General features: G+C 39.4%; 1 protein-coding gene across 5 annotated transcripts in view; it reads right to left on the bottom strand.

Annotated features, from left to right (window-relative positions):
• Positions 1–15,620: 15,620 nt before the first annotated feature.
• PLEKHB2 (pleckstrin homology domain containing B2) overlaps positions 15,621–26,544 on the bottom strand; it is a 49,433-nt gene continuing 38,509 nt past the window's right edge. For all 5 annotated transcript variants that reach the window (XM_019719021.3, XM_019719019.3, XM_019719020.3 and 2 more), the window contains one exon: positions 15,621–18,470. In XM_019719021.3, the coding sequence (XP_019574580.1) occupies positions 18,334–18,470 (137 nt within the window). In that variant the 3' untranslated portion in view covers positions 15,621–18,333. The remainder of the gene's footprint in view (positions 18,471–26,544) is intronic.

Here is a 26,544-nt window from a genome sequence, read left to right as displayed (position 1 = left end):
ACTCAGGAGGGAGGATCCCAGGAGGCAAAACCACCAGGGAGGTGACAGTAGCCCTGGCTGAGGGGAGGATCCAGGTTCCAGGAGAGCAGGGCAGCACCAGACCTGCCACCCACAGCCTCTGTCCTCAGTTCCCCACAGGCACAGCACCATAAGGCTGTTGATTGGCCAAGTCTACTCGGAGGTCATGCATGTGCACAGGATATGCCTGGATGTCTGCATTTCCAATGAACGATGGCCTCCTTGACCACTCCTGAGATCACAGTCACTCCAAGAGTGCTTTTTATTGATCCCCTTCTCCCCTCTCTTGGGCCACAATCAAAGCATCCCCTGCTTGGGTGTGGTGAGAGCACTGCTGTCAAGTGCCAGATCTCAGGGGAGCTAAGGTTGGATTTGAGCTTTATTGAAATTCACTTGATCAGATTATGGAAGTTCCCTTCAGTTCCTGCTATAATGAAAGGACACATGATGATAAGATGTTGAGTTTCCGGAAAAATGGCGGCATGAGGTGAGCCTCTGTAAAACTCCCCTGGAATTTACAACGAATCAAACAACAAAAACTCCACAAAGGACTCCCTGCACAGCAGACAGGCAAGATGAAGAGGCCCACTACCGACTGAAATCACCTACAGGTGGGAGATTCGCGCGAGTGGGGGGAGGAGGAAAGGGAGAAGGAAGTGCGCGGAGACAGAACCCCGCGGGCGCAGGACGCAGACCTAGCTCAGTGCTCCGAGCTCGCTGCTTCCCGGAACTACTGCAGCTGCGGGAGAGGGAAGAACTCGGACTGCTAGGGCTCCGCTTATGGCCCACAGGGCTGAGGGGGCAGCATATACCACGGCTGAACCCAACGCTCACGGCAGAGACCTCGGAGAAAAGACTGAGGGAAAAAGGCTGAAAACGGTGGTTTAAGCCCTCACTGCCGAGCAGAGAACGGAGCCTTAGGCACTGAGACTAGCCGCCCCCTCCCACCCCTCCCAGAGCTCGCCCCGCCCCCACCTGCCCGGTGCTAGAAGCGAAACAGTAGCAGTGTCAGATCAAAACAACAGAAAATCTGCTGTTTTGAGAACTGTGGGCTGCAGACACAAATTCACAGCCCAACTAATTCCAGCAAAGGGGAGGGAGCCGTGGAAACAGGACCGGCTGCGGTGGTGGTAGCCGCCATTGCTCTGGGCCACCTCTCACAACTTACCCCGCCCCTGGCCCCACCTATCTGGGCGGATCCCTGCAGGAATAAACAGAACTGTTGAAACATACGGGCTCTGAATCAGGAGCTGGAAGAGCTTTGGAACATCAAAAGCTCTCCGCATACCCACCGGGACACTGCGCCCTGTGACCTAGACGAACTATTAACAGAGAAGAAGCCCGTCTCCCAGGGAATCCCCCCATTGTGTGAGAAGCAGGAATAGTGCAGAGAAAACAGCACTACCGTGTGGAAGAAGAAAAATAAATTGCAGTTGGAGAAATAATAAAACATTCTACCAACAAGTACTGGAAAACAAAAGAAAGACCTCTTCCTATCAACCTGTTGCAGAAGTCACTCCTGTAGATGTCTAGGAAGAGAAATAGTAAACCAGTAATCGCCATGAATAACCAAGGCAACAAGATAGCTCAGAAAGAAAGTGAAAAGTCTCCAGAGAAGGCACTTAAAGATACAGAAATGTGTGACGTAAGTGACAGAGTTCAAGATTGCAGTTCTGAAAAAACTCAACGAGATACAAGAAAACACAGATAGGCAGTTAAATGAACTCAGAAACTCAATCAAAGAACAGCATGAGCATTTTACGAAAGAGATGGAAATTTTAAAAAAGAATCAAAGAGAATTTCTGGAGATTAAGAACTCAATAGAGGAAATTAAGAATGAAATAACCAGCTTAGGTAGTAGAGTTGACCAGATGGAGGAAAGAATCAGTGACATCGAAGATAGAAACCTGGAAATGACACAGATAGAAGAGAAAGAGACTTGAGACTTAAAAGAAATGAAAGAACTCTACAAGAACTTTCTGACTCCATCAGAAAGAGCAATATAAGAATAATGGGCATACCAGAAGGAGAAGAAAGAGAGAAGGGAACAGAGAATATATTCAAACAAATTGTTGATGAGATCTTCCCAAATTTGTGGACAGAACTGGACCGTCGAATCCAAGAAGCAAATAGAACACCTAGTTACCTCAATCCCAACAGGCCTTCTCCAAGGCACATTGTATTGAAGCTGTCTAAAATCAACGACAAAGAAAGAATCCTCAAGGCAGCCAGGGAAAAGAAGACGGTAACTTACAAAGGAAAGCCCATTAGATTATCATCAGATTTTTCAGCAGAAACTCTACAAGCCAGGAGGGAGTGGAACCAAATATTCAAACTATTGAAAGAGAGAAACATGAGCCAAGAATAATATATCCAGCAAAGTTATCCTTTAAATATGAAGGAGGAATAAAGACCTTTCCAGACGTACAGAAGCTAAGGGAATTTTCTAATACACGACCTGCACTACAAGAAATACTAAAGGAGGCTATTCGACCACCATCAACAGGGACAATTTGTGGCAACCAAAACTCAAAAAGTGGGAGAGTAAAGGCCTGAACCGGAATATGGGAATGGAGAAAGTAAGCGTGCTGAAGAAAATGGAATACTCTAAATATCAAACTTTCTTTTACATAAACTTAAGTTACCCTTAAAATAAGTTAAGTTACCACTCAAAATAAATCCAGAATTGAAATATATACTGAAATAAAAGAAGAAACAGAGGGAAACATCATAGAATACCACCACACAGAAATAATAGACAACAAAAAAAAAAGGCAAAGAAACAATGGAGACACAGCCTTACCAGAAAACTAAAGATAGAATGACAGGAAATCCTCACATATCAATAATCACCCTAAATGTAAATGGATTGAACTCACCAATAAAAATGCACAGAGTAGCAGATTGGGTCAAAAAACTAAACCCAACCATATGCTGTCTCCAAGAGACACATCTCAGCTACAAGGACAAGCATAGACTCAAAGTGAAAGGGTGGAAATTGACACTCCAAGCAAATGGTACCCAGAGAAAATCAGGTGTAGCCATAATGATATCAGATGAAACATACTTCAAGGTGAAAAAGATAACAAGAGATAAAGATGGACATTTCATAATGGTGAAGGGGACTGTACAACAAGAAGACATAACAGTCATCAATATTTATGCCCCCAATCAGGGAGCACCGAAATATACCAAGCAACTACTAACAGAACTAAAGGGAGAAATTGACCAAAACACGATTATACTAGGGGACTTAAATACATCATTGACAGCTATGGATAGATCATCCAAACAGAAAATAAATAACGAAATAGTAGCCCTAAATGACACATTAGATGAAATGGACATAATTGACATTTATAGAGCACTTCATCCTAAAACATCAGACTACACATTCTTTTCTAGTGTACATGAAACATTCTCAACGATAGACCATATATTGGGACATAAAATCAGTCTCAACAAATTTAAGAAGATTGAAATCATACCATGCATATTCTCTGATCACAAGGCTTTGAAATTGGATATCAACTGTAAAAAGAAAGCGGGAAAAAACACAAATACATGGAGATTAAACAACATACTTTTAAAGAAGGACTGGGTCAAAGAAGAAATTAGAGGAGAGATCAAAAGATACATAGAAACAAATGACAATGAAAATACATCCTACCAAAATTTTTGGGATGCAGCGAAAGCAGTTTTAAGATGGAAATTTATCTCATTACAGGCCTATCTCAAGAAACAAGAAAACTCCCAAATAAATAACCTCATGTTACACCTTAAAGAACTAGAAAAAGAAGAACAAGTAAAACCCAAGGTCAGCAGAAGAAAGGAAATAATAAAAATTAGAGCAGAACTAAATGAAATAGAGAACAAAAAGACAATAGAAAAAATTAATGTGACAAAGAGCTAGTTCTTTGAGAAGATTAACAAAATTGACAAACCCTTGGCTAGACTTACTAAGATAAAAAGAGAGAAGACACTGATTAACAAAATCAGAAATGTAAAAGGGGAAGTTATCACGGACACCACAGAAATACAAAGGATCATCCAAGAATACTATGAAGGACTATATGCCACCAAATTCAACAACCTAGAAGAAATGGACAAGTTCTTAGAAACATATAGCCTTCCAAGGCTGAACCATGAAGAACTGGAAAATCTAAACAGACCGATCACCAGTAACGAAATTGAATCAGTCATCCAAAACCTTCCCAAAAGCAAAAGTCCGGGACCAGATGGCTTCACTAGTGAATTCTACCAAACCTTCAAAGAGGATCTAATACCAATCCTGCACAAACTCTTCCAAAAAAATGAAGAAGAGACAGTACTCCCTAACTCATTCTATGAGGCCAACATTACCCTGATACCAAAACCTGGTAAGGACAGCACAAAAAAAGAAAACTACAGACCAATATCTCTGATGAATACCGATGCAAAAATCCTAAATAAAATTCTAGCAAATCGAATACAACAATGCATTAAAAAGATTATTCATCACGACCAAGTGGGGTTCATCCCCGGGGCACAAGGATGGTTCAACATATGAAAATCCATCAATGTGATACATCACATAAACAAAATAAAGGACAAAAATCATATGATTATATCAATTGATGCAGAAAAAGCATTTGACAAGATACAACATCCATTTATGATTAAAACACTTAATAAAATGGGTATAGAAGGAAAATACCTTAACATAATAAAGGCCATATATGACAAGCCCTCGGCTAATCTCATAATTAATGGAGAAAAACTGAAGCCCTTTGCTCTATGTTCAGGAACACGACAGGGATGTCCCCTATCACCTCTGCTTTTCAACATAGTGTTGGAAGTCCTTGCCAGAGCAATCAGGCAAGAGAAAGAAATAAAAGGCATCCAAATTGGGAATGAAGAAGTTAAATTATCACTCTTTGCAGATGACATGATGCTATATATAGAAAACCCTAAAGACTCCACCAAAAAGCTATTAGAAACAATCAACGAATACAGTAAAGTTGCCGGCTACAAAATCAACGCACAAAGTCCATTGCCTTCCTATATACTAACAATGAAATCTCAGAAAAAGAAATCCAAAAAGCAATTCCTTTTGCAATTGCAGCAAAAAGAATAAAATACCTAGGAATACACTTAACCAAGGATGTGAAAGACCTATATGCTGAAAACTATAAGACATTTTTGAAAGAAATTGAAGAAGACACAAAGAAATGGAAAGACATTCCGTGCTCATGGATTGGAAGAATCAACATAGTTACAATGGCCATATTACCCAAAGCAATATACAGATTCAATGCAATCCCCATCAAAATCCCAATGGCATATTTTAAAGAAATAGAACAAAAAATCATCAGATTTGTTTGGAACCACAAAAGACCCCGAATAGCCAAAGCAATCTTAAGGAAAAAGAACAATAATGGAGGTATCACACCTCCTGACTTTGGCCTGTACTACAGGGCTACAATAATCAAAACAGCATGGTATTGGCAGAAAAACAGACACATAGACCAATGGAATAGAATTGAGAATCGAGAAATAAAACCACATAAATATGGACAGATAATTTTTGACAAAGAAGCTAAAAACATACAATGGAGCAAAGACAGCCTCTTCAATAAATGGTGCTGGGAGAATTGGATAGCCACGTGCAAAAGAATGAAACTGGACTGCTGTTTGTCACCATGTACCAAAGTTAATTCAAAATGGATCAAAGACTTAAGCATAAGACCTGACACAATAAACTGCATAGAAGAAAACATAGGTACTAAACTTATGGACCTTGGGTTCAAAGAGCATTTTATAACTTGACTCCAAAGGCAATGGAAGTAAAAGCTAAAATAAACGAATGGGACTATATGAAACTTAAAAGCTTCTGCACAGCAAAAGAAACCATTGACAAAATAAAGAGGCCACCAACTGAATGGGAGAAGATTTTTGCAAACAGTGCCTCCGATAAGGGGCTAGTATCCAGAATATACAAGGAACTCATGCAACTCAACAACAAAAAAACAAACAACCCAATTGAAAAATGGGCAGAGGACTTGAAGAGACATTTCTCCAAAGAGGACACACAAATGGCAAATAGACATATGAAAAAATGCTCAACATCACTAATCATCAGAGAAATGCAAATCAAAACCACAATGAGATATCACCTCACCCCAGTCAGAATGGCTATCATCAACAAGACAAATAATAACAAATGTTGGAGAGGCTGTGGAGAAAAAGGAACCCTCATACACTGTTGGTGGGAATGCAGACTGGTGCAGCCGTTATGGAAGGCAGTGTGGAGGTTCCTCAAAGAATTACGAATAGAATTGCCATATGACCCAGCAATCCCTCTCCTGGGTATCTACCCAAAAAATCTGAAAACATTTAGAGATAAAGGCACGTGTGCTCCAATGTTCATTGCAGCTTTGTTTACGGTGGCCAAGACATGGAAACAACCAAAATGTCCTTCGATACATGAATGGATAAAGAAGTTGTGGTATATATACACAATGGAATACTATTCGGCGGTAAGAAAAGATGATATAGGAACATTTGTGACAACATGGATGGATCTTGAGAGAGTAATGCTGAGCGAAACAAGTCAGACAGAAAAAGCAGAGAACCATGTGATTTCACTGATACGTGGTATATAAACCAAAAACAACAAAAGAACAAGACAAACAAATGAGAAACAGAAACTCATAGACACAGACAATAGTTTAGTGGTTGCCAGAGGGTAAGGGGGGTGGGGGGTGGGGGGTGGGAGATGAGGGTAAGGGGGATCGAATATATGGTGATGGAAGGAGAACTGACTCTGGGTGATGAACACACAATGGGATTTATAGATGATGTAATACAGAATTGTACACCTGAAATCTATGTAATTTTACTAACAATTGTCACCCCAATGAATTTAATTAAAAAAAAAAAATGTTGAATTTTGTTGTATACTTTTCCTGAATCTTTTGAAATAGTCAAATTTTTTTTTAAGTTTGTTGTTAACGGCGAATTACATTTATTTTAATATATTTAATCAGCCTTCCACTTTTGGCATAATTTCTATTTGATATTGATGTATTATCTTTTTTATAGTACTGAATATGTATATATATATATATATATATATATATATATATATATATATATATATATATATATATATATTTTTTTTCACCCATTTCATATTTAATGAAACTTTGTATTTCAAATTAATTTTAGATTTTAATGTTGCTATAAGAAATGTTAAACAAAAAGCTTAACTTCCACAACCAAAAACTTTTCTGAAAGAAAGGGCTTATTGAGTTACTTGTTAGCCAGAAAAGGACAGGTCCTGGGCCATGCAGGCTAAACCACCAGCAGGGCGAGGTGGAGAAGGCAACCTGTCCGCCAGTCCTGGAGTTTACAGGCTCTTTTATACATTGTGTTTTGGGGAATAAAGGTGTAAGTTGTCTTGAAAGAATTTACATTGGCTACAGATAAGGGGGCGGGAAAAGGTGAAGGTGGGGGACAGTTCTAGGATAGGTGCACAGTCTTCAAGGCAGAAATATTTACTGCTTTGGATGGGTGCTGGGCAATAGTCCTGAAAGTTCTTGCTTAAGTGGCATGTGGTGGCATCTGATGGTCAGCTATTAGATGCTTGGGAGTTGATTTAAAGCTCCAACATACATTTAGGAATGTGAGTAGTCTTTTGTAGTTGGCCCAGAGCTATTAACTGGTTAATTATTCCTCTTTCTCTCACTTTCCAGTCATTGTCATTTAATTTAGAACATCTCAGAATTTTTCTCTTGTCAGAAATAATGCACAGTTACCCCATGCGCCCCTTGCAGAGGTTCCTCTGAAACAAACTGTGGTAGAGTCAGACCAGAATACGGACTTTGGTTGGAGATACACATACCCATCATCACAAGCACCCTTCAAGCTTTCCTTTCAGAGCCACAATCACTTCTCTCAAGCTCCCACCCACACTTTAATTATTAACAACCACCCACACTTTAATTTATTACCTGACCTAGCGCCCCATCGCACACCACATTTCTATAAATTTATCATTTCAAAAGTGGTATATAGGAGTGGCCGGTTAGAGCCGGTGCTCTTAACAAGGTTGCCGGTTCGATCCCGACATGGGCCACTGTGGGCTGTGCCCTCCACAACTAGATTGAAACAACTACTTGACTTGGAGCTGATGGGTCCTGGAAAAACACACTTAAAAAAAATAAAAAGGAAAAAAAAAAAACTATAAAAAAAGTGGTATATAACTTGCATCATGAAGTATGTATCATTTTGGGTTTGACATTTTTCACTCAGTATAATTCTCTTGAGACCCATCCACATTGTTGCAGATGTCAATAACTACTTTATATTGTTAAGAAGTATTACATGGTAGGGAGGTACCAACATTTTTAAACACTCACATGTTAAAGTATCTCTTGGTTGTTTGTGTGCAAGGTCAAAGTAGTAACCAGAGTAAGAAAGTAAAAAAAGCAATTAGAAGCTAGAAATAACTTCTATAAAGAGGTGGGTCTAACTCCCCTCTCAATATAATCACTTCTCCCCTCAATCCCACAAAGTCTTCTGGCTGGACACAGCAGACTAGGGGCACTGGCAAAGAGGCAGGCTCCCAAGCACTTTGAGCCAGGGTTGTTGGAAAATAAACCCTAAAGACTTCTATCAGGTGAATCTGAATTTATACATCTAATATAAAAACTTCTTGGCAGTTAACACATATCAAATTAAAAACGACTTTGTGGGCCGGCCCGGTGGCTCAAGTGGTTAGAGCTCCATGCCCCTAACTCCGAAGGCTGCTGGTTCGATTCTCACATGGCCCAGTGGGCTCTCAACCACAAGGTTGCCAGTTCAATTCCTCGAGTCCCACAAGGGATGGTGGGCTCCGCCTCCTGCAACTAAGATTGAACACAGCACCTTGAGCTGAGCTGCCTCCCGGATGGCTCAGTTGGTTGGAGCACGGGCTCTCAACCACAAGGTTGCTGGTTTCGACTCCCGCAAGGGATGGTGGGCTATGCCCCCTGCAACTAGCAACAGTGACTGGACCTGAAGCTGAGCTGCGCCCTCCACAACTAAGACTGAAAGGACAACAACTTGAAGCTGAACGGCACCTTCCACAACTAAGATTGAAAGGGCAACAACTTGACTTGGGAAAAAAGTCCTGGAAGTACACACTGTTCCCCAATAAAGTCCTGTTCCCTTTCCCCAATAAAATCTTTAAAAACAACAACAACAACAAAAAAAAAAACGACTTTGCCATTAGCACGGACAATTTTATTATATATTTAGTAGCATTAATGGCAAAAATGAGTACATATTTTTAAGATTATTCACTTGGATTATTACATGGTTTGGGTGATGTCAGCAGCATGGCAGCATGAGAGGCCCTGCAGTCTCTCTCCTTGAAGTTACAGTAAGCTGGACAACTGTAGTTCAACAAAGGACTCCCTGCTCAACACACAAACACGCCTGGGAGATCCTTGTATTGACACATCTGAAGGTGGGTGTATCTGAGTAAACAGGGGAAGGAAGGGGGAAGGATACAGTCTGGAGATCATGGCAGGTCCAGAGGACTCAGGAGCAGGGAAGGAGTCAAGAAACAGTGCACACACTCTGTAGCCCTAAGGACCAGAGGGCTAAAATCAACATTCCGGCCTGATTCACCAGCACATAGTGGCTGAACCTAGTGACAGGGACAGAGACAGAACACAAAGGTGTGGCAGCTGTGACCTAGCAGCCACCATTGCAAGGCAAAAAACAAAGCCCCAAATGCGTAGCTGCCTCCCTTCACCCTTCCAGAGAAGCGAACCCAGGAGACATTGTAGCAGCAAAAGTGTCAGGTTATGGCACACAATCTTGGCAGATCTATGGTGGCTGAAATGTGAAAAGCCATCATTACTGGGAGGAAAACAAGGCCACAATGCATGGACCGGCCTTTCCCCAGTCATTGCAGTGGAGTACAACTGGGACACCTCAGATAGTGCAGCAATGCTGGCAGCATCTGGTTGTAGAAGGCAGTGCTGGGATCTCATGGACCTAGAGCCCCATCACACACCACATTAACCATTAACCATGAGGTTAGAGCCCTGAGACCAAGGTGACCTGGTCACACAGGGGATGCCCACCTCCCCAGGGAATACAGAGAATTTTCCCAGGCCTAGGAAACACCACCCCACAGAGACCCTAGAAGCCCCAGTAGTGCAGGTAAGAGAAAATAAAAACCTGAGCTTCAGAACCACCTGCTGAGAAACAAAAGAAAGACCTCTACTTACCAATCTCCTAAAATAGTGAAGTGTCAAATACTTTTGTAAAAAGCAGTTTTCATCCTTATAAATGCCTAAGCAGAGAAATAATCCATCAAATACCATGAATAACCAAGGTAACAAGATAGCTCAGAAAGAAAATAAAAGACCTCCGGGTACCCTGGGTTTTGTGTTGAGCTGCCACAGGCCTGGCACTGGTGGTGGCCAGCCTCCATTCCCAGCATGGCTTTTCCCATGTGCCAGCACAGGCAGTGACCAACCACGATCACTCTGTAGCTCCTACCAGGTATCCCAGGGCCAGTCACAGGCAGGAGCTGATCTTGACCTGCATGGGAGCCCCGTCAAAGAAGCCCAGAACCAATACATCTGGTGGCCACCTACAGACAACAGAACGTCACCCAATTAGACCCACAAGCAGCACACCAAAAGGGTATTCTCGGCAGGCAACAGAGCCTGCTGGGGAAAATCTCACTCCATGGGGGTAGCCCCCACACAGCAATTTGTATACTGTGGTCATGACCAATTCTCACAGCCATTTAGATTGAGTGTCATGCCAAAAGCAATTAAGGTTCAACTGTAACAGGAGGGCACACACAACTCACACAAGGCACACTCCTGGAGCATTTGGACCAGGAGACCAGGGAGACTGTGCAACTGGGTTCCACAAGACAACTACTACCTAAAGCTACCCTGCCAAGACCAGGAGACATAGCAGCCCTGCCTAACGCATAGAAACAAACACAGAGATGCAGCCAAAATGAGGAAACACAAACATGTCCCAAATAAAAGATCAGGAGAAAACTCCAGAAAAAGAACTAAACCAAACAGAGGCAAGCAATCTACCAGATACAGAGTTACAACGATACGTACAGAACTTAGCCAGAACTTCAAAGAGAGATAGTAAGCATAAAAAAGGACATAGAAACCAATAAAAAGAACCACTCAGAAATGAAGAATACAATAACTGAAATGAAGACTACACTAGAAGGAATGAGAAGCAGATTAGATGAAGCAAAGAATTGAATCAGTAATTTGGAAGACAAGGTAGCAGAGAACAGCCAATCAGAACAGCAAAAAGAAAAAAAAATTAAATGAGGATAGTTTAAGGGGCCTCTGGGACAACATAAAGCAACATCAAGCAAAACAATATTCACATCATAGTAGTACCAGAAGGAGAGGAGAGAGAACAAGGGGTTGAGAATCTATTTAAAGAAATAATAATAATGGAATACTTCCCAAACATGTCGAAGGAAACAGACATACAAGTCCAGAAAACCCAGAGTCCCAAACAAGATGAATCCAAAGAGGCCCACACCAACACAAATCACACTAAAATGCCAGAGGTTAAAGACAAAGAGAGAACCCTAAAAGCATCAAGAGAAAGGCAATTTGTTACCTACAAGGGAGCTCCCATAGGACTGTCACCTGAATTCTCAACAGAAACTTTGAAGGCCAGAAGGAATTGACATGAACTATTCCAAGTGATGAAAAGCAAGGACCTACAAATAAGACTATTCTACCCAGTGAGGCTATCATTTGAAATTGAAAGAGCGATAAATAGCTTTTAAGAAAAGAAAAAGCTAAAGAAATTCATCACCACCACCGAGTATTACAAGAAATGTTAAAGGTATTTCTTTAAGGAGAAGAAGGCCGAAAAAAATATAACTATGAATAATATAATGGCAATAATCACTTCAAATGTAAACGGATTAAATGCTCCAATCGAAAGACATAGGGTATCTCCATGTATTAGAAAACAAGACCCATACATGTGCTGTCTACCAGAAATCCACTTCAGATCGAAACAGACACACAGTCTGAAAGTAAAGGGATGGAAGAAGATACTACATGCAAATGTAAATGAACAAACAAAAAAGCTTGGGTAGCAATACTTGTACCAGAAAAAAATACATTTTAACATAAAGGCTATAATGAGAAACAAAGAAGGATATTTCATAGTGATAAAGGGATCAATCCAACAAGAGAATATAAACCCTGAAAACATTTATGCACCCAATATAGGAGCAGCTAAATACAAAAAGTAAACATTAACTCACACAAAGGAAGGGATTGACTGTAATACAGTCACAGTAGAAGACTTTAACACTCCATTGACTTCAATGGACAGATCTTCCAGATAGAAAATCAACAAGGAAACAGCAGCCTTAAATGGCACATTAGACTAGATAGATTATAATTGATATTTTAAGAGCATTTCGCCCAAAGCAGCAGAATATACATTCCTTCCAAGTGTACGTGGCACATTTTCCAACATAGACCACATGCAAGGCCAAAACAAGTCTCAATATATTTAAGAAGACTGAAATCATATCAAGCATCTTCTCTGATCACAATGGTATAAAACTAGAAATGAATTACAAGAAAAATGTGATTTCACTGATATGTGGTATATAAACCAAAACAACAAAAGAACAAGACAAACAAATGAGAAACAGAAACTCATAGACACAGACAATGGTTTGGTGGTTGCCAGAGGGTAAGGGGGGTGGGGGTGGGGGGTGGGGGGTGGGAGATGTGGGTAAGGGGGATCGAATATATGGTGATGGAAGGAGAACTGACTCTGGGTGATGAACACACAACGGGATTTATAGATGATGTAATACAGAATTGTACACCTGAAATCTATGTAATTTTACTAACAACTGTCACCTCAATAAATTTAATAAAATAAAAAAAAAAAAAAAAACTAAAAAACACAAACACATGGAGGCTAAATAACATGCTAGTAAACAATGAATGGGTTAACAATAAGATCAAGGGAGAAATCAAAAGATATATTGAGACAACTGAAAATGCAAACAAAATGACCCAAAATCTATGGGATGTAGCAAAAGCAGCCCTAAGAGTGAAAGTCATAGCAATACAGGCCTATCTCAACAAACAAACAAATCAAATAAACAATCTAACCTTATGCCTAAAGGAACTACAAAAACAAACAAAAAAAAAAAAAAAAAAAAAAAAAACACCAGCAAATAAAGCCCAAAGTGGAAAACGCGTTGGAGGTGCCTCAAAAAATTAAAAATAGAACTACCGTCATGACCCAGCAATTCCAGTTCTTGGTATTTATCCGAGGAAATCCAAAACACTAATTTGAAAAGATATATGCATCTTTATGTTCACTGCAACATTATTTACAATAGCCGACATGGAAGCAACCTAAGTGCCCATCAATGGACAACTGGATAAAGATGTGGTACATACATACAATGGAATATTAATCAGCCATAAAAAAATGAAATCTTACCATTTGGACCTAGAGGGTGTTATGCTAAGTGAAATAAGTAAACATAGAAAGACAAATACTGTATGATCTCACTTGTATGTGGAATCTAAAGAACAAAATAAATGAACAAACAAAACAGAAACAGATTCATAGATACAGAAAACAAACTAATGGCTGCCAGATAGGAGGGGGCTTGGGAGGTGTGAAAAGGTGAAGGGATTAAGGAGTACAAATTGGTAGTTACAAAATAGTCGCAGGGATGTAAAGTACAGCATAGGGAATACAGTCAATAATATTGTAATAACAATGTATGGTGTTGGGTGGGTACTAGACTTACGGGGGAATCACTTCGTAAATTACACAAATGTCTAACCACTATGCTGTACACCTGAAATTAATATAAAATATTAAGTGTCAACTGTAATTGACAAATTAAAAGAAAATGGAATAACATAAAAGGATCCCGAGACCAAAATATTTGAGTACCGCTGGTGTATATACTACCCTTTTGTGTAAAAAAGGGAGAAAAATAAGAATATATCTTTGTACTAGTTTATATATGTATGAAGAAACTCAGAAAGGATAAATAAACTAGTACTAGTGGTTAAGCAAAGATGGCAGGAAATGGGCAGATGGAAGACCCTTCGCTGAATCTATCTTTTGTATTATTATTTTGGAGCTATGTATAACCTATTAAGTTAAAAAAAAAGAGCTAGCGGTAGTAGGGGTCAGCATGTCAAAAGATAGGAATGAAGTCGAGCTGAAACGGGAGGGGCTACAAAGTATGTGTGGAGTGTCTGCCCTCCCCCACATCCAGAAATAACAGTCTCCAGGCAAAATATTAGAGGATTCTTTTCTAAAGAAATAAAGAGACCCAGAGTTTATAGTATGAGACTCTTCATCTTAAACTATAACAGACAATCATGCATCATCATTCAAAGTCTACAACAGGTAAGATAAACAGAAAAGCTAGCCCAGGGGAAACTAAATTCAGGAACTAATTTAAAATAATTAGAAAAAAAAAACAAATAACATGAAGTTAGATACCCAAAGATATTGCAGTAGTTATTGGACCCACTCTGCAAAGTGGATCTGATTGAAGAAGATATTGTTGTTGTTTTTTTTAATTTCAGGTGTACAAAACAATGTAATAGACATTTCACCCCTCACAAAGTGACAACCCCCCTCCCTCAATCTGCTACCCCTCTAATATCGTATATAGCTGTTACAGTTCTACTGACTCTATTCCTTATGCTGTACTCCACATCCCATGACTATGGATATATTAAATTATAGTTGACATTCAATATTATTCAGGTTCAGCCTCAGGTGTACAGGCAGTGGTCAGGCATCTACAGTCCGTGAAGCGGTCTCCCTAATAAGACAAGTGCCCATCTGATCCCCTACAAAATTTTTACATTATTTATATTCCCCAAACTGTCTTTCATATCCCCGTGGCAATACTATGAATACCAATTTGATTTTTAATCCCTTCACCTTCTCCCTCACCCCCAATCCCCTCCCAACTATTATAACAACCATCAGTTTTTCCTCTATATCTTTGAGACTATTTCTGTTTTGTTTGCTCATTTATTTAGTTGATACTGTCAGTTTTCTAACAGTCATCTTAAAAGTATGACTACATATGCCACCTACATGTTCTTGTGGAAATTATATTCCTATGTGCACATGGCACAGGGAAAAAGAATGTTTTAATCGGGTATAAATTAATTTCACTTATTACCTATGTGCTCCTGAGAAAACTATTTAACTTCTGAGTTTCAGTTTCATCCAATATAACTTGGCTTACCTGCCTTACAGAGTTACTACAAGAATTTAATGTTGTTGTTTTCTAATGTGACAATACATTCTCTAGCACTTAAGGAATGCTCTAAAAATGGGATTCTTGTTGCCCCCAACACAGCAGAAAAAGACGACAGTGTGTTACTACAAAGTAGTTAAAAAAAACAAAAACAAAAACAAGTTAGTAGTTGCCAGAGGTGTGTGTGTGGGGGGGGGGGGGAGCAGCTAGGAGAAATGGGTGAAAATTTTTTGTTTTTTTAGTTTAAATTAATGAAAAAAAAAATCACAATGAAACATGCTTTAAGGTTAGCATCATTTAATGTATTATCATTTTCACTTATAAACATACAATTTGCATATACAGGGAAAAATAGGTTCTGTGGGCACAATAGAATACTAAGCAATCAGAAACAAAAATCAACTCTAGGGGTAAAAAATTGAACCGCATTCCATGCCTGTGTCTACATAAACTTGGGAAGGAGAACGAAAGATTACACACAATCACAATTGATGTAGAAAATAATCTTAGGTCATTCTGTCTCAATTGCAGGAACTTCTCCATGTGATCCAGATCTTGAGTACTGGTCTGGCCTGTTTCATGAATGATGATCTGAAACACAGCGACTGGTGTCTCCCTTCTCTTACTATGTAGTCCCTGAAGTTAACTCAATGAAGTAAAAGAAGAGCTAAAAAACAATCAGATTGGAATGTGCACAGTGCCATTGACCAGCTTCTTCCAGGTACATTATTTTAAAGTACAAATGGAAGCAAAATACTCAAACCTGAACAAGTTGCTTCCAACTCATCTAACTTCTTGATTTAGGATGATCTAAACGAAGTGATCGAAAAGTTGGCATCTATGGGAGATGGGACCAGGGAAATGAAATGTCTCAGCCCATCTTTATACCCAGGATGCATTTCATATTAGGATAAAGTCCGCAGTGACAGTGATTTTTGAGGCTCAACTATGGCTGCCCATGGGGTTTGGCCCCACTGCAGACAGGGGGATGGGGGCATACACATGTGCCCAAGCTTTAGTCAACCGCTCTCCCCCTTCAGTCAGAGGGCAGTCAAAGGAACAGAGAAAGACTGTTTGCATCAAGGGCATTTCACTGCCGTAACTCAATACTCTGTGATTCCAGTAATTTCAAGCTCAAAATAAATACCCCAATGCAACATTAAAAACTGTGCTTAATTTCTATAAGTAAAGCATACAACTTTAATAAATGATTACCATCTGAAAAAGCCCTTCTTATTACACAGGATGTAAAGTCACAAAAGCAACATTTTTAACCATCAAAACTAGTGTTGTCATGCATCACATTTGGCAATTTTCTGCCATTTCAAACACCCAAAACAAGAAGTCAAGTACATTTCCTTTCAACTGGAAACAGATTCTCTCCAGTATCAAAAAATCCACTAGAATTGGCTAGGAAAACAGATAAATTGTCACCACAAAGTCTGTTTGACATCTGCTTTCATATGAAGATGTGTTTAAGTAAGCCTCAGAGATGGAGTCAGTTGACTAGTAAAACAAGAGAGTATGTATATAGCCAGCCATACAAAATAAAAACAGAATGTGGGCTACTAGGAGTGTATTTTATGGAAAATAGGGCTACCTGGAGTGTAGGAGTAGGGACCTTCATCTTGCTACACTGCATTTGTGAAAGTACCTTTTTAAAGTATGCGGGACAGAAAACTGGAGTAATTAGGAGCTTTAAAAATGCACATGGTTAAAGAAATAAGAAATAACAAAAATGCAGGACTGTGGGTTTTCCAGAGCTCACACATAACTAGGGCTCAAAATTAAATGGTTTAAGCTTCTCTAGGGCATTTGAATTAGGAATGAAAAGCAGGCTGGTGCCCTGGTCAAGCTGGGTGGTATCTTGAGCAGGTGATGCATGTCTTAGGCCTCATTCCCCATCCACCCCCAGAATCTCCCCGACAGCCATGGTCCAACAAGCCCCCACCATGCCATCACCGAGGCTTCACACCCCCCAGTATTTGAAAGGTAGCCACAGTGTCCCAGTGCTGTGCAGGACAGGGCACCTACTCTTTAACAGCCTTCAGGGGGATGGAAAGAGAGTTCTCTGTGCATGCAGTCCCTGCCAGGCCTGAGCAGTAACACGAACTATGACTCCCATTCTATTTTCCTTACCATTCCTTCAATATGACTTTCTTGAGAAGCAGAAAAATAAGCTGTAAGTAGGCTGAGGTGGCAATAAAAATATTCCAAGCTGACACTAAAAGCACAATGACTCTGAATAAAACAAATCTACCTCCACATACTTGTTTGTGTTTTGCTTTCTTCAAGTTTTAAAAGATAAAGCCCTAAAACTTTGAGGCTCAAGTCCATTCCAAATTTGGTGTTTTTTCCAAGGATTGCTACTAAAACCAAACAAGTAAGACCAAACAGAAGAAGCATCATTTTAAAAGGAAGATTGGCCCACCCCCACCCATCATCCTGAGCTGTCAGACTTGCTGGAGTCCTGCAAAGCCCCAGAGGTCCTGGGACTATCATGGGAAGTTCCCATGGCCTCAGGGAAGTTCCCTGCTGGCTTATCAGCCCAAAACTGAAGTAACATGCAGCTAGTTCTGGTCTGAGGTTTGAAAGTCTGATGTTAAACCAAAAGAAGCTGCTGTTTTTCTTGCCACAATCATGCACTCACTCATACATCACCATATTACTAGCCTAACACTAAACAAATTATCCCTTAAGCACTACACTGAAGTCTAAAAAGAAAATGCCTTTCAAAACAGGTGTGTTCAAATACAGTATTTCAAGAGTTCCAAAAGGAAACTATTGAAATGAGATCGTGCCCCAGAGTCCATGTTTTGGCTAAAAAAGCAGTCTAAAGCCTTCTCTGTGGTACTTATATGGACTAGTTATAACTACCATGTTACTACTTTCAAAAGAACTATGGAAAACATTTATCACAAATTAAAATGCCCAGCAAATAATATTACTGCACAAGGGTATCAGAAGCTATGTGCATCCAGATTTCAAGGACCCTAGAAGACCCAGAACAGAGACCCCAAGGCCATGCCTGTGGCTGCTCCTGCCAGCATGCCCAGGGCCAGATCACTGTCGTTATCTTGATATCGCTCACGAATGATGACTTGGTTGGCAGGCTGCTGTCCATAAAGTCCTGAAAAAAAGAAAAAAATGTGCCTTTAAGGAACAGTTTGTGAAGTCCAACTCAAAAAGATGGCTGACTCGACTAGGACCCTTTCTGAGAGTAGTCAAGGTCATTGCTTTTTGGTATTTGCCTCCCTCCTCCTATGGCCTTGTCTTCCTCTGGAGAAGCGGGGGGTAGCTACAGTGAGAGTCCCACAGTTCTCCTCCACCACAGGCTAAGGTGACCAGACTTGGCCTAGTGAAAACACCTCTATTCCTAAGATGGCACTAAGAGAAAATCAAGATGTCAGCTTTTGAAGATCCAAAGTCGCAAACACTGAGAGAGCAGAATCCTAATGAAGCTGCAAACTCCAGTCTCCAATTTCCACTTGAGTTCTTTCTCTACATCATGCTAATCAGAATGACAGGAATATAGGAGAGAGTAGGAAAGATACAGAGCATGCAGACAATGGAAGAATCAAGTTGAGAATCCTCAACAAAAGCTGAAAATTGAGAAATCCATTTAAAAGCTAATTGGCTTCTCAGTATTTATGCAAACCATTTTTAAAATTAAACTTTAAATGTGCTAATATAACTTGCTTTTAATTTTTTTTTCTTTTTTTAAATTTTATTTTATTAAATTTATTGGGGTGACAATTGTCAGTAAAATTATATAGATTTCAGGTGTACAATTCTGTATTACATCATCTATAAATCCCATTGTGTGTTCATCACCGAGTCAGTTCTCCTTCCATCACCATATATTCGATCCCCCTTACCCTCATCTCCCACCCCCCACCCCCTACCCCCCTTACCCTCTGGCAACCACTAAACTATTATCTGTGTCTATGAGTTTCTGTTTCTCATTTGTTTGTCTTGTTCTTTTGTTGTTTTTGGTTTATATACCACATATCAGTGAAATCACATGGTTCTCTGCTTTTTCTGTCTGACTTATTTCACTCAGCATTACACTCTCAAGATCCATCCATGTTGTCACAAATGTTCCTATATCATCTTTTCTTACCGCCGAATAGTATTCCATTCTGTATATATACCACAATTTCTTTATCCATTCATGTATCGAAGGACATTTTGGTTGTTTCCATGTCTTGGCCACCGTAAACAAAGCTGCAATGAACATTGGAGCACACGTGCCTTTATCTCTAAATGTTTTCAGATTTTTTGGGTAGATACCCAGGAGAGGGATTGCTGGGTCATATGGCAATTCTATTCGTAATTCTTTGAGGAACCTCCACACTGCCTTCCATAACGGCTGCACCAGTCTGCATTCCCACCAACAGTGTATGAGAGTTCCTTTTTCTCCACAGCCTCTCCAACATTTGTTACTATTTCTCTGGTTGATGATCGCCATTCTGACTGGGGTGAGGTGATATCTCATTGTGGTTTTGATTTGCATTTCTCTGATGATTAGTGATGTTGAGCATTTTTTCATATGTCTATTTGCCATTTGTGTGTCCTCTTTGGAGAAATGTCTCTTCAAGTCCTCTGCCCATTTTTCAATTGGGTTGTTTGTTTTTTGTTGTTGAGTTGCATGAGTTCCTTGTATATTCTGGATACTAGCCCCTTATCGGAGGCACTGTTTGCAAAAATCTTCTCCCATTCATTTGGTGGCCTCTTTATTTTGTCAATGGTTTCTTTTGCTGTGCAGAAGCTTTTAAGTTTCATATAGTCCCATTCGTTTATTTTAGCTTTTACTTCCATTGCCTTTGGAGTCAAGTTCATAAAATGCTCTTTGAACCCAAGGTCCATAAGTTTAGTACCTATGTTTTCTTCTATGCAGTTTATTGTGTCAGGTCTTATGCTTAAGTCTTTGATCCATTTTGAATTAACTTTGGTACATGGTGACAAACAGCAGTCCAGTTTCATTCTCTTGCACGTGGCTATCCAATTCTCCCAGCACCATTTATTGAAGAGGCTGTCTTTGCTCCATTGTGTGTTTTTAGCTTCTTTGTCAAAAATTATCTGTCCATATTTATGTGGTTTTATTTCTGGGTTCTCAATTCTATTCCATTGGTCTTTGTGTCTGTTTTTCTGCCAATACCATGCTGTTTTGATTATTGTGGCCCTGTAGTACAGGCCAAAGTCAGGAAGTGTGATACCTCCATTACAATTCTTTTTTCTTAAGATTGCTTTGGCTATTCGGGGTCTTTTGTGGTTCCAAACAAATCTGATGATTTTTTGTTCTATTTCTTTAAAATATGCCATTGGGATTTTGATGGGGATTGCATTGAATCTGTATATTGCTTTGGGTAATATGGCCATTTTAATTATGTTGATTCTTCCAATCCATGAGCACGGAATGTCTTTCCATTTCTTTGTGTCTTCTTCAATTTCTTTCTAAAATGTCTTATAGTTTTCAGCATATAGGTCTTTCACATCCTTGGTTAAGTGTATTCCTAGGTATTTTATTCTTTTTGCTGCAATTGCAAAAGGAATTGCTTTTTGGATTTCTTTTTCTGAGATTTCATTGTTAGTATATAGGAAGGCAATGGACTTTTGTGCGTTGATTTTGTAGCCAGCAATTTTACTGTATTCGTTGATTGTTTCTAATAGCTTTTTGGTGGAGTCTTTAGGGTTTTCTATATATAGCATCATGTCATCTGCAAAGAGTGATAATTTAACTTCTTCATTCCCAATTTGGATGCCTTTTATTTCTTTCTCTTGTCTGATTGCTCTGGCAAGGACTTCCAACACTATGTTGAAAAGCAGAGGTGATAGGGGACATCCCTGTCGTGTTCCTGAACGTAGAGCAAAGGGCTTCAGTTTTTCTCCATTAATTATGAGATTAGCCAAGGGCTTGTCATATATGGTCTTTATTATGTTAAGGTATTTTCCTTCTATACCCATTTTATTAAGTGTTTTAATCATAAATGGATGTTGTATCTTGTCAAATGCTTTTTCTGCACCAATTGATATAATCATATGATTTTTGTCCTTTATTTTGTTTATGTGATGTATCACATTGATGGATTTGCGTATGTTGAACCATCCTTGTGCCTCGGGGATGAACCCCACTTGGTCGTGATGGATAATCTTTTTAATGCATTGTTGTATTCGATTTGCTAGAATTTTATTTAGGATTTTTGCATCGGTATTCATCAGAGATATTGGTCTGTAGTTTTCTTTTTTTGTGCTGTCCTTACCAGGTTTTGGTATCAGGGTAATGTTGGCCTCATAGAATGAGTTAGGGAGTACTGTTTCTTCTTCAATTTTTTGGAAGAGTTTGTGCAGGATTGGTATTAGATCCTCTTTGAAGGTTTGGTAGAATTCACTAGTGAAGCCATCTGGTCCCGGACTTTTGCTTTTGGGAAGGTTTTGGATGACTGATTCAATTTCGTTACTGGTGATCGGTCTGTTTAGATTTTCCAGTTCTTCATGGTTCAGCCTTGGAAGGCTATATGTTTCTAAGAACTTGTCCATTTCTTCTAGGTTGTTGAATTTGGTGGCATATAGTCCTTCATAGTATTCTTGGATGATCCTTTGTATTTCTGTGGTGTCCGTGATAACTTCCCCTTTTACGTTTCTGATTTTGTTAATCAGTGTCTTCTCTCTTTTTATATAGTAAGTCTAGCCAAGGGTTTGTCAATTTTGTTAATCGCTTCAAAGAACCAGCTCTTTGTCACATTAATTTTTTCTATTGTCTTTTTGTTCTCTATTTCATTTAGTTCTGCTCTAATTTTGTTATTTCCTTTCTTCTGCTGACCTTGGGTTTTACTTGTTCTTCTTTTTCTAGTTCTTTAAGATGTAACATGAGGTTATTTGGGCATTTTCTTGTTTCTTGAGATAGGCCTGTAATGAGATAAATTTCCCTCTTAAAACTGCTTTCGCTGCATCCCAAAAATTTTGCTAGGATGTATTTTCATTGTCATTTGTTTCTATGTATCTTTTGATCTCTCCTCTAATTTCTTCTTTGACCCAGTCCTTCTTTAAAAGTATGTTGTTTTATCTCCATGTATTTGTGTTTTTTCCCGCTTTCTTTTTACAGTTGATATCCAATTTCAAAGCCTTGTGATCAGAGAATATGCATGGTATGATTTCAATCTTCTTAAATTTGTTGAGACTGATTTTATGTCCCAATATATGGTCTATCCTTGAGAATGTTCCATGTACACTAGAAAGAATGTATAGTCTGATGTTTTAGGATGAAGTGCTCTATAAATGTCAATTATGTCCATTTCATCTAATGTGTCATTTAGGGCTACTATTTCGTTATTTATTTTCTGTTTGGATGATCTATCCATAGCTGTCAATGATGTATTTAGGTCCCCTAGTATAACTGTGTTTTGGTCAATTTCTCCCTTTAGTTCTGTTAGTAGTTGCTTGGTGTATTTCGGTGCTCCCTGATTGGGGGCATAAATATTGATGACTGTTATGTCTTCTTGTTGTACTGTCCCCTTCACCATTATGAAATGTCCATCTTTGTCTCTTGTTATCTTTTTCACCTTGAAGTCTGTTTCATCTGATATCATTATGGCTACACCTGATTTTCTCTGGGTACCGTTTGCTTGGAGTGTCAATTTCCACCCTTTCACTTTGAGTCTATGCTTGTCCTTGTAGCTGAGATGTGTCTCTTGGAGACAGCATATGGTTGGGTTTAGTTTTTTGATCCAATCTGCTACTCTGTGCCTTTTTATTGGTGAGTTCAGTCCATTTACATTTAGGGTGATTATTGATATGTGAGGATTTCCTGTCATTCTATCTTTAGTTTTCTGGTAAGGCGGTGTCTCCATTGTTTCTTTGCCTTTTTGTTGTTGTCTATTATTTCTGTGTGGTGGTATTCTATGATGTTTCCCTCTGTTTCTTCTTTTATTTCAGTATATATTTCAATTCTGGATTATTTTTGAGTGGTTACCCTTAAGTTTATGTAAAAGAAAGTTTGATATTTAGAGTATTCCATTTTCTTCAGCACGCTTACTTTCTCCATTCCCATATTCCGGTTCAGGCCTTTACTCTCCCCCTTTTTGAGTTTTGGTTGCCACAAATTGTCCCTGTTGATGGTGGTCGAATAGCCTCCTTTAGTATTTCTTGTAGTGCAGGTCGTGTATTAGAAAATTCCCTCAGCTTCTGTATGTCTGGAAAGGTCTTTATTCCTCCTTCATATCTGAAGGATATCTTTGCTGGATATATTATTCTTGGCTCATGATTTCTCTCTTTCAATAGTTTGAATATTTGGTTCCACTCCCTCCTGGCTTGTAGAGTTTCTGCTGAAAAATCTGATGATAATCTAATGGGCTTTCCTTTGTAAGTTACCGTCTTCTTTTCCCTGGCTGCCTTGAGGATTCTTTGTCATTGATTTTAGACAGCTTCAATACAATGTGCCTTGGAGAAGGTCTGTTGGGATTCAGGTAATTAGGTGTTCTATTTGCTTCTTTGATTCGAGGATCCAGTTCTGTCCACAAGTTTGGGAAGTTCTCATTGACAATTTGTTTGAATATATTCTCTGTTCCCTTCTCTCTTTCTTCTCCTTCTGGTATGCCCATTATTCTTATATTGCTCTTTCTGATGGAGTCAGAAAGTTCTTGTAGAGTTCTTTCATTTCTTTTAAGTCTCAAGTCTCTTTCTTCTTCTATCTGTGTCATTTCCAGGTTTCTATCTTCAATGTCACTGATTCTTTCCTCCATCTGGTCAACTCTACTAGCTAAGCTGGTTATTTCATTCTTAATGTCTTCTATTGAGTTCTTAATCTCCAGAAATTCTCTTTGGTTCTTTTTTAAAATTTCAATCTCTTTCGTAAAATGCTCATGCTGTTCTTTGATTGAGTTTCTGAGTTCCTTTAACTGCCTATCTGTGTTTTCTTGTATCTCGTTGAGTTTTTTCAGAACTGCAATCTTGAATTCTCTGTCACTTACGTCACACATTTCTGTATCTTTAAGTGCCTTCTCTGGAGACTTTTCACTTTCTTTCTGAGCTATCTTGTTGCCTTGGTTATTCATGGCGATTACTGGTTTACTATTTCTCTTCCTAGACATGTACAGGAGTGACTTCTGCAACAGGTTGATAGGAAGAGGTCTTTCTTTTGTTTTCCAGCACTTGTTGGTAGAACGTCTTATTTCTCCAACTGCAATTTATTTTTCTTCTCCCACACGGTAGTGCTGTTTTCTCTGCACTATTCCTGCTTCTCACACAATGGGGGGATTCCCTGGGAGACGGGCTTCTCCTCTGTTAATAGTTCGTCTAGGTCACAGGGCGCAGTGTCCCGTTGGGTATGCGGAGAGCTTTTGATGTTCCAAAGCTCTTCCAGCTCCTGATTCAGAGCCCGTATGTTTCAGCAGTTCTGTTGACTCCTGTAGGTGATTTCGGTCGGTAGTGGGCCTCTTCGTCTTGCCTGTCTGCTGTGAAGGGAGTCCTTTGTGGAGTTTTGTTGTTCGATTCGTTGTAAATTCCAGGGGAGCTTTACAGAGGCTCACCTCACGCCGCCATTTTTCCGGAAGTTTGCTTTTAATTTTTTTAAATTAAAGTTTATTGGGGTGACAATTGTTAGTAAAGTTATGTAGATTTCAGGTGTACAATTCTCAATTTTTAATCATAAGTTTTTATGGGGGAAAGTATTTGTTAGAGGACAAACTTCTAAAAAGCAAACTTTTAAACAAAGTTAACATTTAATTTGCATGGTTAAAGTTTACAACTGGAAATGTATTGTTTGTTCTCTTCTGTATGTCACGACTGTGTTGTCTAATAGCTAACTAGCTTTTAAATTGCTCAAATATAAATAGTGTTAACTTTCCTCCTTGACCTGCTATTCCTTTAACAACAGTTCAACTCTAGAGAGCTAGAAACTAGCCCAATGGTAACGTGTACAGGTAGATGAAGAATGAAGTGAAACCAACAATGATAATAAAGGCTAACATTAACCTTGTTTCCCAGTCTAAGCATTTACAGTGGCAAAAGCATTTACATTCAGTGACTCACTTAATCCTCACAACAAACCTATGAGGTGAGTTTATTGTTACCCCCATTTTCCATCTTACAGATGAGCAAAAAGGGCAGCATGGGGAGTTAAGGGCAGAAAGAGCAAACCCAGGCTCTCAGGCGACTGTACACTCACAACCACTAAAGCCTCAAATACGATGGCGAGAAAAATCAAAGCCACAGAGTAGGAATAATGAGACCATTATAAACCTCTAAGGACTGATCAAGTACAGATAACAGTGTTAGAAGCAAATGATTTTTTATGCAACTTTTAAATTTCAAAACTGATGAATTGTAGCATTCACTTTCACAGCTTTGAAATTTAAAAATTTCAAATTGGCAACTCCAACCAGTTAAATATGATACTGTAGGAACTGGTGAACTGACCTAATTAAAAGATTCCCTCAAAAATCTAAATCTGCATTCCCTCTGTAGGTCACACCCAGGGATCTCCTCATATGACCAGGAGATCACTCTTCTGCAGCTACTGCTTACCTCTGCCCCACCAGGTAGCTAAGTTAGTGGGGATGTTTCTAATAATACTTATTGTAATTACCTAATTTAACTAAGCTTACATAAATGGTCAAAATGTGAAAGTGAAAAAGACATTGTTTGTATGACAACTAAATGAGGTACTTTAGGAAAGACTAAATAAAGGCAGGTAACTTTTACAAATTACTATCAGACCAAGGAATTGAGTAAATTATAAAAGATGGGGGAAAGGAGCTTAGAACCACAAAATCTAGAGGCCTGCTCTTGGACTTGCCCCTGGAAACTGCAGCGCAATAATGTGTCATGAGTTCGATCTCTACAAGACAAAAATGAGGACTCCAAGGGAGTTGACTCAAAGCAAAAGCCCTCAAGCCCACATCAAAAGACAGCTGAACAAATGTCCACTAAAGAGGGTGAGTAAAACAATACTCACTGTGCATATACAATTTGTAGTTTTCAAATTGGCTGACTGGCCACCAGCCCCACTCATACTACAGAGAAGGCCTTCAGCCAGCTCTGCGCATGATGAGGATCTACAGATACCGGAAGGCAATCTGTCATGACTGGCAAAGCACTGGGGTGTCTAAGAAAGGCAGCCTAAAGAGCTCCTCCTCCCTGGTTATAAGCACAGTGCTGCTCTGGGAAGAGCACAAGCCAACTCAGCCCTTCCACAATAAGTATAC

Source organism: Rhinolophus sinicus, chromosome 1, assembly GCF_057876585.1.
Source record: "Rhinolophus sinicus isolate RSI-liver-muscle chromosome 1, RSI-T2T, whole genome shotgun sequence".
Taxonomy (NCBI): Eukaryota; Metazoa; Chordata; class Mammalia; order Chiroptera; family Rhinolophidae; genus Rhinolophus; species Rhinolophus sinicus.
This window is presented reverse-complemented; position numbering and strand designations above follow the sequence as displayed.